General features: G+C 34.1%; 2 protein-coding genes across 12 annotated transcripts in view; one reads left to right on the forward strand and one right to left on the reverse strand.

The window, feature by feature from the left end:
- The window catches only part of hiw (MYC binding protein highwire), a 72,445-nt gene extending 60,563 nt beyond the window's left edge, over positions 1-11,882 (reverse strand). The window contains exons 1-29 of the mRNA XM_090103489.1: positions 11,791-11,882; positions 11,442-11,691; positions 11,224-11,370; positions 10,939-11,145; positions 10,499-10,825; positions 10,192-10,368; positions 9,831-10,109; positions 9,609-9,743; positions 9,331-9,477; positions 9,099-9,251; positions 8,841-8,952; positions 8,600-8,768; positions 6,584-6,714; positions 5,911-6,102; positions 5,611-5,786; positions 5,360-5,512; positions 5,202-5,271; positions 4,618-5,116; positions 4,373-4,539; positions 4,103-4,287; positions 3,265-4,017; positions 3,027-3,179; positions 2,807-2,914; positions 1,497-1,727; positions 1,168-1,377; positions 925-1,059; positions 645-823; positions 315-555; positions 36-202 (exon numbers count right to left, since the gene is read on the reverse strand). Of these exons, the coding sequence (XP_089959615.1) occupies positions 36-202; positions 315-555; positions 645-823; positions 925-1,059; positions 1,168-1,377; positions 1,497-1,727; positions 2,807-2,914; positions 3,027-3,179; positions 3,265-4,017; positions 4,103-4,287; positions 4,373-4,539; positions 4,618-5,116; positions 5,202-5,271; positions 5,360-5,512; positions 5,611-5,786; positions 5,911-6,102; positions 6,584-6,714; positions 8,600-8,768; positions 8,841-8,952; positions 9,099-9,251; positions 9,331-9,477; positions 9,609-9,743; positions 9,831-10,109; positions 10,192-10,368; positions 10,499-10,825; positions 10,939-11,145; positions 11,224-11,370; positions 11,442-11,691; positions 11,791-11,882 (5,945 nt within the window). The remainder of the gene's footprint in view (positions 1-35; positions 203-314; positions 556-644; positions 824-924; positions 1,060-1,167; positions 1,378-1,496; positions 1,728-2,806; positions 2,915-3,026; positions 3,180-3,264; positions 4,018-4,102; positions 4,288-4,372; positions 4,540-4,617; positions 5,117-5,201; positions 5,272-5,359; positions 5,513-5,610; positions 5,787-5,910; positions 6,103-6,583; positions 6,715-8,599; positions 8,769-8,840; positions 8,953-9,098; positions 9,252-9,330; positions 9,478-9,608; positions 9,744-9,830; positions 10,110-10,191; positions 10,369-10,498; positions 10,826-10,938; positions 11,146-11,223; positions 11,371-11,441; positions 11,692-11,790) is intronic.
- A 1,553-nt stretch (positions 11,883-13,435) lies between these two features.
- trio (trio Rho guanine nucleotide exchange factor) overlaps positions 13,436-15,649 on the forward strand; it is a 110,216-nt gene continuing 108,002 nt past the window's right edge. For all 11 annotated transcript variants that reach the window (XR_016456910.1, XM_090103495.1, XM_090103498.1 and 8 more), the window contains exons 1-4: positions 13,436-13,611; positions 14,709-14,924; positions 15,017-15,209; positions 15,475-15,588. Coding sequence is in view for 10 of the 11 variants with exons in the window: in XM_090103495.1 (XP_089959621.1) it covers positions 14,743-14,924; positions 15,017-15,209; positions 15,475-15,588 (489 nt within the window). In the remaining variant the exon portion in view is untranslated. The remainder of the gene's footprint in view (positions 13,612-14,708; positions 14,925-15,016; positions 15,210-15,474; positions 15,589-15,649) is intronic.

Here is a 15,649-nt window from a genome sequence, read left to right on the forward strand (position 1 = left end):
TTCCTGTTTCAATATTTTTTTCTGTTTATTTTTACCTCATGTTAGATACAGTGGCCTGTTTATAGGGATGGTCACTTTCGATCCGAGTGATATATTGCGTTGTAGTAGTGGTGTTTATCTCTTCCGAAATTGGTATAAGCAAATTCATTGCAGATACGTGTGGAAGTAATTTGTGTATAATTTCGAGAAGATGTATCACACTCTGAAAGGAAACATAATACTTGACAAAATTGTCTTAAAATAAAAAAAAGAATAAAATATATTATGTATTTCTGTGGGTACAGTAAAAATGGTATGCTTTGTTGAATTTTCACCTTTGAGTCATCTAATCCTTCGAGGCTAGCCAATACATAAGGCATCAAGGTATTAAGAACTGGTGACTCTTGCAATACAGATGCATTTCTTTTCAGATCTTCTGTTGTCAGCTCATTTCGGAGTGCACAAAACAGTTCTGCGCCCCGGTCTATCACCATAGAGGCAACTCTCAAAGTTATCGCACGAAGCGCAGCCATCAATGTGTCCGGATTGTCGGTACAATTCAATGGTTTTGTTGTACTAAAAGCATAAAAATATTAGTAATATTTTATACCTGTAAATTGTAATACTTTAACGCATTTCAAAAAAAAGCAAATCACGGAACTTACCCATAATATATGAGGCATGGTAATTGGCCTCTCACCAAAGTGGTACCATTAAAACTGAGAGAGCAGGATGAAAACTGGAATGTGGTACCGTCAGGTCCCTTTACTGACGCCAAACCACTGTCGCCATTGGCCGTTCTGCCTCCGTTATTGCAAAGTCTCAGTGCGTATCGTAAGTCTTCCTATAATGAAAACATTACAATCTCAGTACATAAGTCTTTCGTTAATAACAAATTTACTTTAAATCTGTATCGTAAAACAAGTTAATAGAAATTGAAAATACCTTTAATGGTACGGGTTTATCGAACTTGATTTGCACCATATCATGTTGACAGTCACCTGCAGAGAAGGTGCCATGTACGACCTCCACACTCATCCAGCAATGCGACGCTCGCGCTTCCTCAGTCCCTGAGCGTAACTAAAAAACAATCATAAAATTATATTCAAACTCTTTTGAAGCGACATATCATAACGAAAATCAGGGAAAAATGAATAGCAAAAATATAAATTCGTTAGCTCCAATTACCCGCACGTCATGTAAAAGTTCCAGGGTGTAATCAAAAGATCCTGGGCCACCATAAACGCACGCTCCGATCAGCATTATACCGGCACGGTCTACGGTGAAGCAAATGGCATCGGGACTGCCGCTGCTGGTGTTCCAAGAGCGGCTGGTATTCACGCGGATAAAACGCGACGGGGTTATGAGATGTTTTATTGAAGCTGTATCTGTGTCTTCCTGGGTGATTGAAAAAAGTCGTGGGTTAAGTTAATTAAAAGGAAAAAATTTAAAGTAATAATTTATATATTTATTTGTAAAACAAAAAAACGATGTTTCTAACTCATTATTTAAGTTACCTTGATGTTCTTTGAACTGAAAGCTAACTCAGCTATTATGCGCACGATAAACTTGCAACAAAATTCCGTGAGTTTCTCATTCTGTTGAATCTCTCCGTGTTCATGTGGCTGGCCACAATGTCGAGTCATCATCTGCTCTTTAATCGGTGAAATTACCATGTCCAATAGCTTGGGTATTATATCCAGTAGATGCCAATCATTATGATTTGGCTTTGATGTAGAAGGCAGTTGCTAAAACATAATTTGTTTTCATAAATATATATGTATCACGTCTGATACTTTTGTATTCCTTACAACAACATTAAAATTTTCCTATTTTCAGCTCATTGTATTAGTAAATATAATAATTAATAACCATAGAAATCTAAATAATAGGACACTAGAACTGCTATAATGTCGTAATTAGTATGAAAACCACTGTCGCCAAAATCAACACATTTAAACAAATTAAACAAATACACTAAAATACGCTAAACAGTACACATAATTAAACTATGCCTTTTATTGGACAACTTAATCTTAGTGAAAACTAACTTAAATATTAAATTCAGCTTTTAAATATTATGTATCCTAACACACGATTTTACGGTTTATTTTAGAATAACATCCCTAGGTACATGAAATGTTTTGTTTCTTTTTGCTCCAATACGGACAAATTCGGCTTTTCTACAACAGAGGGCGTCAATTTACAATAGAAATAACTTTGAACCTAAACACATACAAATAAAGTTGAAATTTGTGTTAAACGTGATAATACGAACAGTCGACTGTGACATTCGTTGTTATTTAGATTTCTATGGTGACACTCGTAATACTTGTAAATCCATACTAATATTATAAATGCGAAAGTAACTCTGTCTGTCTGTCTGTTACTCAATCACGCCTAAACTACTGAACCAATTTTTATGAAATTTGGTATGTAGATATTTTGTTACCCGAGAAAGGACATAGGCTACTTTTTATCCCGGGAAAATGACACAATCCCGGAAATCCCACGGGACCGAGAACTATGCGGGTTTTTCTTTGACTGCGCGGACGAAGCCGCGGGCGGAAACGTAGTATTCTATAATTTAAAGGAAAAACGGCATTATTTCTTACATAAAAATACTTAACGATGAAATGTTATGCCTTTATTAGTATAATTACAACTTGTGGAAGAATTTCCACACTGGGAAATGCACGTGTCGAAAACAACTGAACAGCGACGAACGCACTAGTGGCTTGGAAGTCACACGCGCTTACGACTTCTAGTGTCTTATTATTTAGATTTCTATGATAATAACATATTTTTATTCATTATAATTATATACCCTAGCGTCTCTATTAGCCCTTGGTGGGATCGGTGGTGGTTTCGGAGAATGCTGTGAATGCGCTGAGCGCGGAACTGTCGCTGACTTACTGGGTATTTCTTTGACGACCTGTTCAAACCAAACAAACATTTATTTTATTAATTACAATTAAGTCCTGCATTATTTCTAAACTTTATTCAATATTTAGGGTTTAATTCACAAACAGACATAAATATCGTACTTTGTTGTCATTTTTTTTCATTTCATTTAACATGATGCAGCTTTGAGTTACGGGTACGATGTACTGCAGCACATCGCGTAAACTTCGGAAACCACACATAGCAGCGCATGTCGCTGTTAAATCTCGGATTTTAGAGGCAGGCACTATTCCATCCTAGAACGTAAATAGTAAATTAATATGCAGTTACTTTTATGGAAGAAAATATCAATATACAAAGTCACTTTAAATGATAACGCACCGAAACATTGTACAGCAGTGCACACAAGTGATGCCACTTTAAAATGGGAGTCGGATAGAAGGCGTGGAAACAGGCTGTTACTGTTTCGTGAGCTTCTTTAATTATGCTATTAAACATCTCCAGAGCGAATTGTACGTAGCACGCTTTGTGTGATTTGCTTCTACCCGGCTTACGCGGCAACATGTTGCATGAGGGAACTGGATCTGCCATTATAGCTTGAATAAGATTTCGAATGTCCGCTATAATGTCAACATAGGCCAAATATTCTTGTGAATTCCTCTTCCTGTTGTTTTGAGGATATATCTCATTGATGTACGATTTAACAATTCGTAAACAAGCACGAATAATATATACAAGTCTTTTCTGATTTTTCATGACATTTAGCTTGTGATAAGTTATCGGAATTTGGCTATTTGTGTCTAGTAATATTTCCTTCAAAGTAGTCCAACCCCATTGAAGCAAAGTTATAAGAGACTTGAAACAAGCCACGGTAACTTTCCTTGATATATTTTTCGTAAGAACGTTGATTGGTTCACCGGGATCTTTTCGTCGTTTCGGCACTTGATCATGACTTATAACATTATACAGCAGACACGGTATTTGCCCAGCATTAACATCGGTTCCATTGTTGGATTTTTTCGAGGTTTTAAAATGAAAGCCTACATCGTCGTTAATAACGATGGCTTGGCCTGTGGAACCGCAGTCTGAAGAAGGTCCATTTATGCATGCCCATGCCACATACCACCTTTGTGCCTACAAAAATAAAGGTTTTATAAATTTTATCAATTACGACGTTTAATCAATTTTTCAACTTAGTTGGTAAGTAATGTATTCTTACAGTGAGGGGAATTGGATTCTCAAAGAGCATTGGGTATCGATCTCTAGGCGCACACTCGTACGGAATGTCCCCAGTTTCAGCTAATACTTCACCATCGCCTTCTTGATCACCTCCTTCAGTACCAATATCGATGAGTTTAATCTTCGCTGTATACTCTCCACGTCCGCCGAAGAGTCCATATCCGCCTATAATTTTTAATGGAAGCACAGATTAATTTAAAATTATCAATTACTTGATTAATAATGATGATATAGAAAAAAGATAACTTGCCCAAAAGTATATCCGTGTCACTCATAAAGCGAATTGCTTCAATTGAATGTCCAGAATAGCCCCAACCACCGCCATGGCTCTCAAAGCGGTTCACAGTTAAGAAGTCTTCGCGCAATGGGGACGCGGGCAAAGCCAGACTATCTCTTTTACATTCCACTTGAGTAAGTCTAAGAAATAACATCAAATAAATGTTTTATGAAAAATGGTATAAAAAGTAGTAATCTTTTTAGTGTTATTTTATTTACCTATTATCATGAACGTACAGCAACGAATCTATACACCCAAGCAAATGCAATGCAGCATGTATCCTGGTCACCGAGCAGTTCTTAGCGATCGGCAAGGCAAGATCCTGATTCAGTATCGTTACGTTTGCAAGAGCGACTCCATCTGTTGGTTTCTCGTCACTATTGCTGATCCATTCAAAGTTCTCAAGATTTCTGAACTCTTCGAGACGTCGCATGATGCCATAATGTGGGTATTCAAAGTCAATATCATTGACGAAACCCTCTGGATCATTTTTGCAGCATCTCTGTAACTTGTGTGCATCGAACGCTAGGATGTTGTAGGACTTTATTACTCTCATCTGTGGTTGGTAACACCACAACACGTCATAGAGAGGATCGAGGCAAGCGAGGGTATTGATGAAATCGACCTGCTCTGGTCCAGACCATGGGTAGCAAGACCCATCAGCTTTACAAATTGTTACACATTTGAATGTATGTTCTGGTCTGTTGGGTAGAACAACTGAAATAAATTGGTTTTCTTTAATACAATTCTGTTGTCCGGATTTTAATTAAATAAAGACTTTATAAATATAGCTAATACATACTTATTGTATTATTATTCGCCGTTATGGTAGAACTGAAAAGCGTATCAGTTTTAAGGAGTGCTTGTGAAACCTGAAAACAATTACACGAAAAAAAAATCATATAATAAGCTTTAAAGATAACTCAAAAATTATATACTTTCATTATTCATTTCATTTACCTGGACGAATGTTTGATCTCCTGATGCGGATATGGAAATGGCCTTACAGTTGTATTTAGGGCCTAGACGTGGTACTCTGCCAGGAGTTGCGTACCATATCGAACATCTATCTGACCGTGGCTCATCCATGCGGGGACGGCCTAGTGCCCCTTTCTGTATATAGCATACAAAATATTATAATCTTTTCATCACCACTTTGCGTGAATTTTTATTATGATGACATGTTCAGCAAAAATTGGGAAATTACAAACCTGATAGTTGCCAAATGTATATAATTCGCCATCATTCGTCAGGACAGCTGTATGATTGCTTCCAGCAGCAATAGCAGAAGCTCTAGGAATTCTGACTCGTATGATCCTATGATGTGCGGATATGTCTCCCGCTCCCAAAGCGCCGTATTGATTTGAGCCAAATGTTAGGACATCACCTGGATAATAAGCAAATTTTAACTTACATTGTTAATATAAAATATTATAAACATTTTTGTACTCATTTTTTTAATATGTTAAATACAAAATCCATGGTATTATGGAAATAAAGGTGTTACTTACCAAGATGTGTCATTAAAACGGTATGATGCAGGCCACAAGCTATGGCTTCTACTTTATGTCCACCAGGCAGAGGGATCCGGGCTGGTGGTAGACTGCTGCCTTTGAAGCTGGGATCCTTGTCCACATCGTCTTTGGAGCAATGTGCTTCATATTGTAGATATTTCATTTCCTCTTCCGCAGCTTGCTCAGATGCTATAAGGATAACAAGGTAGCCAGATCTCTTTACAAAATAAAATGTACAAAGGTAAAATAGCAAATTTAATTGGTAGTTGATTAGCTGGTTTTTAAGCTTAGCTTAGCTCTAGCATAAATGTCTTTAAAATAAGTTTAAATTACGTAGCATGTTTTAAAGAAACTATATATAAAACTTTGTAGTTGTAAGTGGAGGCTCTATCGGATAAATTGTTCATAACATTAAAAAAAACAGAGCGCGTGTGCCGAGCACACGTATCAGAAGTGAAACTTCTTTGGAAAGATTTAAAAAATACCAAAATCGTCGTCTTATTGCCATGCTACCTTGAAATTCTACTTCTGTGTAACCGAAATCAAAGCGTTATTAAATCGCGTTTCAAAAACCTGTATCACACAAAACCCTTAGCGTAAGCAATTTATCTATCTACACACTGAGAGCGGGTTGGTATTTAGGGAAAAGCGTCACAGATACAAAACTTACTACTAGCGATATCATAAACAGACACATCGTCCTCACTGTCGGGCACGCGGGAGGCGGATTCCACTTCGGCGCAGCGCCGGCAAATGCCGCACGTACTGCAACCGCTCTCGCCTTCACCGCAACCGCATTTCCTGTTAAATAAATAAATATACATTAAAAATATATAAAATATAGATAGGTTCTGCGCGTTCAGCTTATATGAACAGGCTCTATGGATTTATATACAAACTATCCTTAGGATACAGAAATTATATCAACGAACTGTAATACTATACTTGTTTAGTCAGATCTGAATTAAATATCAAATAGTAACAATATAAATTGAAAGGTAAATTCGAATAGTTATACATATATTTTTTTTTATTTGATTTTTGAAAACGATTTTGAGCCGCATCTTATTGTCTAATCTAAAATACATACGTTTATTACACTAATATAACTAGTGTATTATTATAATATTATCTGTGCTAATATTATAAATCTATTAAAGCTTATGAGGATGTTTATTACTTTTCCTGTTTTACGTTTCGTAAGATATTATAATAGTAACTTTCGTTTTACGTTACGATCCCAAAGCATTCCCTACGCGATACGAAATAGTGAATGAGAATTTTCGAAGTATACATGTTATCCTAGCGCCATCTAGTTCGCGTAAGGTTATAAAATGTTTTGTCTCGCCAGTATTGATTTGTGAATTTATTGTAGAGCCATTTTAATAGGCAACATTTGACAGTTCAACAAAATTCAACAACGTAACCTAGTAACCACGACATAGAATAACATGATATTTCGTTTTGTTAGAACTGCACATTTGTTTAACTTTTTTCAATTACGATTACATATTTATAATAATAATGACCGATAGAAGTAATTTTAGGACTTGATTTTACTGATAAACCATTCTAAACATAATGAACAATTTCTGATTTAAAGAACTGACGTCGCTACAATTTTGTGTCAATAAACCTTTTTTCTTTTTAAATACCAGAGACGTTACTCTTAAAATCGAAATCTGACATCTAGAATCGAATGCATTGATTATAGTGCCACAAACTTATCTGACCCGGTGACAGTGTCACTGATGTCGCTTTCTTTTATATAAACAAAATATTCCGTATGAAAATTCTGTGAAAATGTGACATTTCAAAATGGCGGCACGTAGTTCCAGTTTTTGCCACCGGGTCAGATAAGTTTGTGGCACTGTACTTGGGAATAAGAATTATCATAAATTATTGACATGTGTTTCAAGTTCGATTGACAAATGTTTCAAGTCCGTATCGATTAATTCACTTTAATCGATGTTTTTAAGCAGGTTACCACCCTATGAAGATAAAATTGATAGACGTCAAATGTTGCCTATTAAATTGGCTCTACTATAGGTACTAATTGGCGCTAATTATAACAATGTACTTGTACCGAATTTGTGTTTCTAGGCTGGAAACGCAATCAGGTTTGTATGACAGGTATCAGTTTTGGTCGCACTGCTATCTACTTTATAGTAAATTATTTTGAACACATTATGTTTAAAATATCAGTCAGATGAAGTAAATGGCAAGTTCCTTTAAATAACAATATGTAAAAAATACGCAATAAAACAAGTACCTAATTATGAATCTTTTGTGCAGTAGGTATATCGGTCTGCTTAAGATTCTGAGCATGTAAGAACCACTTTTACCTTTCAATTTACTTACTATTGTGAAACATGTGAAATAGCCCAGTAGTTTAGGCAAATGCAGTTTTATACCACCAGTTTATATCACAATTTTTTAATTTCTTTCTCTTATAGTAAGTATGTACAATGTACATAGTACAAAAACTTTATTCCAAGAGTTCTATTAAGATTATTTAATACATTTCGAGTTTCGGTGTCAGAATTATTTTAAACAATTCATAATATTATTTGATGGCAAGAGAATGGAACATTTTGTTCAGATAATATGTCATGACCAATTTTTCGAGTTAAGTTAGCAATGAAACTCTATCATTTATAAGGAATATTTTTAAGCTTATACTTACTCTCTAGGTATTCGATTAGGTAAAGCAGCGCAACTGCAATTGCCTGCAAATCCGGTACATTCTCTGCAGTTGACGCAGATACGGCAATAATCGGTGAGCCAGTTGTGTTGATCTGACATACATATGACCGGATCTTCTTTGGAAGATGTTTTTCCAAGAGGGTAAGGTTCTAGAGAACAATAAAATATAATTTGAGAAACTCATCTTGATATAAATACATTAAAAGTAAATTATCACTTACTTTCTTTAGTATATCCGAATTCTCGTCCACATTGGCCTTTGTTATTGATACCGAAGCTGTAGACTTGTCCCAGATTTGTTAATGCTACGGCATGAGCTTTACCTAAAGCAACCTGTACAAAAGAAAAACAGTTCAAATGAACCAAGTTGAATTAAGGCAAATAATAAAATAACATTGTTTTATTTCATACTTACATTTCACAACTTACAAGAAAACATAAGGAACAATTCAAAGGTCAGATCAAAACAAATGTATCACCTGCACAATTCTTTCATGTTTCAAGCCGGAGACGATGCCAGCGGGGTCGCAATGCTGCGTATCTTTGCCGAACATCAACACAAGGCCTTGTCGTGTCACTAGCGCTGTTGATCCGTAGTTGCAAGCAGCGTATACAACGTAGAAATTCTCCGCCTGAATAAAAACATTATAAATTGGTATATAAAGGAATTTTAGCAAATAAGGGGCATTATAAACTCTAGAACATTCTGACCTTTGCGATTTTCTTTGGGCGGCTAGGTTTTGGTGATCGTCGCTTATTACCATCACCATCTTCACCGCGACGGGCAATCCCAGTAAAGAGAGCTGACCCATTGTCAAGAACCAATATAGCGTGAACTCCTTCATGACCAACTGCAACCTGTGAATATAAAATTAATAAGTATTATGTTACAACCAAGATAAATTAGATTATATTATGGTTAATTAGGACTATATTTAGCAGTATGAGTTATAGTGAAGCGCAAAATATTATTATAAATATCTTTCCACCTGTATGACCCTTGTTTTTCTTATTTTTGGCTGTTCATTTCTAATAAAACAAGTTTCTTTCATTAGTGTCCACCGTCCAGTGTAGCTTGATGACATCTTGTATCCCAAACTGGTTGCTTTTCCTGTATAGTACACCTGAAAAATAAAAACGAAACAAGTTATATTGTGTGATAATAAAATAATAAAGAAAGAACCAAGTATATTATATAGATAGAAACATACTTTTCCGGACGCAGTAGTGAGTAGGCCAAAGTCTTGTCCAGCGCTGATCGCGATTAGTGGGTCCTCCTCATTGTCATCCAGTTGCACAGCTACCGGAGAGTCCAAGTCCGTGATTCGTCTATTAACACCATCCTCGAATGGCGCTCGACCAAGTGCTAGTGTTGATCGTCTAAGAAGGTGCACGTGCAGTTCTCTACAAGACTTGATCACGTGTATGCCGCCTTCTGCACGATTGGCTGCCGTTGCGGCCACATCGTAAAATTTGATTGTTAAATAGTCCTGGAATAAAGACAATATTATGTGTCAATTGTAATATACATAGTAATAGAAAATAATAGAAATAATATTTAGATATACTTACATAGTTAGAGAGTACGACTAGTCCGAGTTTGTTTCCATCGCTGAATACAGCTGATTTTGGTTCAATAGGAGCTGGCGATCCTGCATCTAAACGCACTGTACTTCTTAATTCAAATGTTTCCTTGTCTATTTCATAAATATCAGTCTTCTTTCTACCAATTCTTACATATAATTTATCCTAAAATGAACAATGAAATAATTGATAGACAACATTTTGGTTAGGAAAATATAATAACTAGAAAAAAAAGCATTCTTACTCTTGTTTCTAATGTCATAATTTATATGATTTCTACAAATAAATTTATTACCTTAACATAGCCCAACCATCCATGACGGTCACTGGCATAAAAGTCTGCTTTGTACAAATATACATGTTGTCGAACAGAATTGCCATATCCGGATCCAATTTTAAATAGGCCTTTGGAAGTAAAGACGTAGAGGAAACATCCGTCAGACACGAGTGATCGGACAACCAGTTCTTGATTAGAATTATTGGATGCTGACTGAAGATCTAATGGAAAACTGTTGACTAAGCACTGATGTGGAACCCCAAAGTCTAGCCAAAGGTTGCGGGATGGAGATCCTAAGATTATGGATTGCACGCTTCGTTGTAACATGTTCAAGTTCATTGGCACCTGAAACAGAAGTTGCATAATTTTAAATTATTTTTTTTTATTAATTTAATTGAAATAGTATATAGGGCTGGACAGACAGTGACAGCAACTTTGTTATATACTATGTACTTTACCTGAACAAGCTGTTCGGATAGACTTGGTGAAACCATAAGTAGTGATGTGATAGTTTTCAGAATAAGTTCAGATTCACCCTTTGCAACTGACAGAGCAATCAAGCAAGAGCTGCTGATGGAAGTAAGTGTGGAAGGAACATCTGGTCGGCCTTGGCCTCCAATTCCACTTGTAATCTCCACAAGTATATCATGTAGATTTGTGATGATCTGAAAGAAATATACATATTAATAATATGCAGTTTATATTACAAAATACTCTGGATAAAATAAATTGTTAAAACTTACTTCTGTGTTTTCATGGGACAAATCCTCAGGTGCGTGAGCTTGTAATACATCAAGCAAAGCATTCAGAGCAGACTCACAGAGACTTGCATCTTTAAACCTCGCTTGATCAATCAGACTGAAAACTGTGCGCAGACCAATTCCTGTAATCTATGAGAAAACCATTTTATACAAGCACAAAACTATAATCATTTGAAATAATAATTAAAAAATATACTTACTTTAGGAAGTTTTATAGTAGAAACTTGGTTCTGGTCATCATTATCGCTATCATCTGATAAGTCTGCTACTGATCCTTGTAGGTGTCGCCATCGGGAGAGGATAGATTTACGGACGGTAGCGTATACAGCAAATTGTGATGGATTTCCTAAAAGGGCTGGTGCAAAACATATTGCAAATGCATTTGGACCTTTTGATCTTCGGGATCTGTCTTTCCTGAGGGCTCTTTTACCAGTTCTTCTATCCAATTTTCTGAATGTTACAAATTAAAAGTAGATTTTAATTCTCTGGTTGTTAATTTTTTATAATAAAATTAGTTTTGTAAGATTGTTCATTTTTTTTAATGCTTACCTGTTCCCGCTCCAACAAAGAGAACGGAAATACTTCCTGTAGTTCTCTGGCTCCAAACACCTTATCTCAGGCATTTGGTTGCGATTAGCCATTTTTATGGTTTAACCCTGAAACATACACGCAGCCCAATTTTTTTGTAAATTAAGACAATCTCAAAAGCAAAATAAAATATATAAATTTGCTCTTTTAAAAAAGAGAAATTCGCTTAATGCAATCATAATATAAAAATACAATTAAACAAATATTTAATTACATGAGGCTAAGAAGTTATTTTTTAATTTCTATTTAGAACTATTTACACCAAAAATTATAATACTATTCTAGATGTATAATTACAGACAATTAATCATCATCATCATCATTATGTATAGGTCAATAATTCGCATAGGTAATGAAATTATCTTCGCAAAAGCAATCAAATATAATATATTCTTGATGTTTTTGTCTTTGCTGAATTTTTGTCTTAATATTACATATATATATATCTATATAATGAATAATTATTGCCCATATATAAAACACACTTTATGATTTATACAAATGTAATAAACAGAATAATGTTTTTTTTGTATTTTACCTGACTTGTTAACACCATAATTATGTAAATTTTCTACAATAGAAAAAGTAAACTCCAAACACTTGCAAATTTTGAGCTCCCATTCTAGGGCACTAATTTTCAAAAAATCAATATGCACCGATACCGACTAGTCATGCTCTTCAACGGATGAATCGTAAATATCGGTATTCCGATTTTTAAACTTTCAAATAACATATGTAATTAAAATCTCTAATCTGAATTTAAACGCTCTAGTTTAAATAATATAAATGTTCATAATGATATTTAATGTAATTTCATACAAATTTATTTACATATTAATTTCATATTTTAACAAATTAGTTTGGAATATTAAAATTTAGATTCTAAGATACCAAACTCATTTTGGTATTCATTAAGTTTTTCACAATACTAGTACTGTAACCAAAGCGTAACTATAGTATAAATTACAAGAATCAAGATACTATGGGCCCCTTGATGAAAGCTACACCTAGTTAGTACTAATAATCTAATATTACAATCACATTACATTGTCGAACTTCCTCAATAAAGTGCAAAAGATAAAAAAAGACGTGTGGTACTTGGGGACTGCCGCGGTAAAGCTATTGCATGCGGCATGCAGCATGCCCGTCGGAGTGGGGACTGGGGACTGGGGAGCGTGAGGTTTTTTCATTACGGAATTTCTGGATTCGGTCCCCGCGCTCAAGACCCGAGATAGAAGCTATGCAATAGAATATTAGATGTGGTATTAAATTATAGCTTCTCAGTTATAATGAATAATAATGGCAAATTATGGATTTTCCATCAAAGTTTTAGTACTAAGTATTTCTTTGTATGGCATGATAATGTAATAAAAATATAAACATTAGTAAAAAAATAATATTCTGGATATTTAATCCATCATCGGTATAACCTTAGGTATAACGGTCTCAACTTCATTAATAGGTTAAAAAATCAGTGGATTTCTTATTGATCAATTCATATTGAAATAAAATAAGAAATAGATTATTATCTCGTTTGATTTCATAGGATTTCATTTATTTTATTTTACCGGTTTTCAAGATTATAGACCTTTGTCGCGCCATTGTGCAGTGGTTGATTAGTGTTACTCAGTGTGTCATTATGACCAGCTTGTGTGTTTTTATTGAGTTTTAGGGCACAAATGAATATATTTTTTACTTATATTTTAGTGAGATTATTAACTGTGACAATAATGCGTGCCGAACCTTTTATACCCGACTGAATAACATCTTGGAATCATCACGGTTAGTTCAAATTGATTACCTTCTAAGGTTATTTGTTGTGACATGTAGTTATACATATTCTGAATTATTTGTCATCGGCGTTGAATAAAAGTTATTGCATTTAAAAGCTTAAAAAGCACTGTAATATGATTTTTTTTAGTATATTTATTTCATTTTTAATATTTTTAGTTAACAATAGTTATTATGTGCATTTTATACATCCCTATCCTGACTTGGCGTTGGTCTTACGCTTTGTGAAATCATGAAAGAATTACGATCGTTGAGGCAGTGTATGTTAATGTACCCAAAAAGTCGCTTTTCATTACAAACAGACAGTAATTTTTAAATGTATTCTTATTCATATTAATAGCAGAATATTTCATAAACATGGATTTTAGAACTCTTTCTGTATATATGTCGAATAATTGGATTTAGTCAATTGTTGTACCACTAGACTATAATATAATGTAAAATGTGCAGCTAATATTTAGTAGAATTACAGAACTTGAAATGAAGGGCTTGCTAATAACTATATTTTAATACATTACAATAATTTATTTTGCTATACATTAAAGTATTTTAATTATAATACATATCAGTATTAATAATATTTCCAAATTCGTATATGGTGTTTTAGTAATGTTCTAACATAAAAAAATTATACAAAAATATCACTATTGCATCAAACATAAATAAACGGAGGAAATAAATAAAAAGGAAGTTTTGTATTGATTGATTATGATTGTATTGTTTCTTATGTCTAGATAAATATTCATAAAGGATGTTTATAAACACTAAATCATTTAATTATTGCATAATTCACTATTCAATTCATTAATTTAGAAAAAATACAATTAATTATTTATTTTCTTATTTTAAGGAACTGCATGTAAAGTAGTAATATAAAATAATAATTACTAAATTACACCTCTTAAATCACTTTTGAATCATAATATTTTGGTAGAAATTTTTTATGTATACATAATTATATTATTACTATTCATTTCAATTCATTTTGATGCAGTAAGCATTGATTCATCATTGATCTAGGTAGCTTGCTTGTACATTAATAGAATAATTTGATACTGTGTAAACCTAATTATTAATTTGATAATCAGGCTTCTTCAAACACCTCTCTGATTGAAACCCACTATGGAGGTTGGGGCACGTGCTTTGGACGTGCTACCTCTCCTACAAGAGCGGGTAGCGGCTCTCACTGGGGGCCGCGACAGACGTGGTGGGCCGATAGTATGGTTTCCAGCAAATTCAAGACGAGACCGTGTAGCTCCAGATGACTATAGGCGATTGTTGCATTATTTAATCAGCATACCTAGGTATGTTTTCAATACAAGTTTCATTTATATTTCTGAACATACACAAATTTTAAGTTTATACAACAAAAAATTATAAGTATTAAACATTTCAGTGATTCTGTGAGGACACATGGCTTTACTATCTTAATAGATATGAGAGGTTCTGCATGGGCTGCAATAAAACCAATACTGAAAGTTCTACAAGAACATTTCTCTTCATCCGTCCATCAGGCACTTGTAGTTAAGCCTGATAATTTCTGGCAAAAACAGCGCACAACGATAGGATCCCATAAGTACAAGTTTGAGGTAATCCATCAGTGTAAATGTTAGTGTATGGTAACAATAAGTATTGATATTATCATCAAATAATAATTAGTGTGTAATCTTCTTTGCATGATTCAAATTAAATATGTTTAACATTGTTGATATGTTGTTGCACTACTTAGATAAATTGTATTTACAAATAACAAGTTGATATTTAGTATTTGATGAAACAAATTATTTAAGCTTTTTTCTATAAAGCATCAGGAAAAGTAATCTAATATTTATCAGAAAATGAAATTATTTCCAGACGACGATGATTAGCCTAGAAGCACTGCCTAAAGTAATAGATAGTACTCAATTGACACCAGATTTAGATGGTACAATACAATATGATCATGCACAATGGATAGATCTTAGACTGGTAAGTAGCTATTATATTATAGTCTGAATTTTATTAAAAACAGTAGAATTAATTGTACGAA

This window comes from Colias eurytheme, chromosome 1 (genome assembly GCF_061535395.1).
Source record: "Colias eurytheme isolate Ceu_HAF_F1 chromosome 1, ilColEury1 Martin Lab GWU primary, whole genome shotgun sequence".
Classification (NCBI taxonomy): Eukaryota; Metazoa; Arthropoda; class Insecta; order Lepidoptera; family Pieridae; genus Colias; species Colias eurytheme.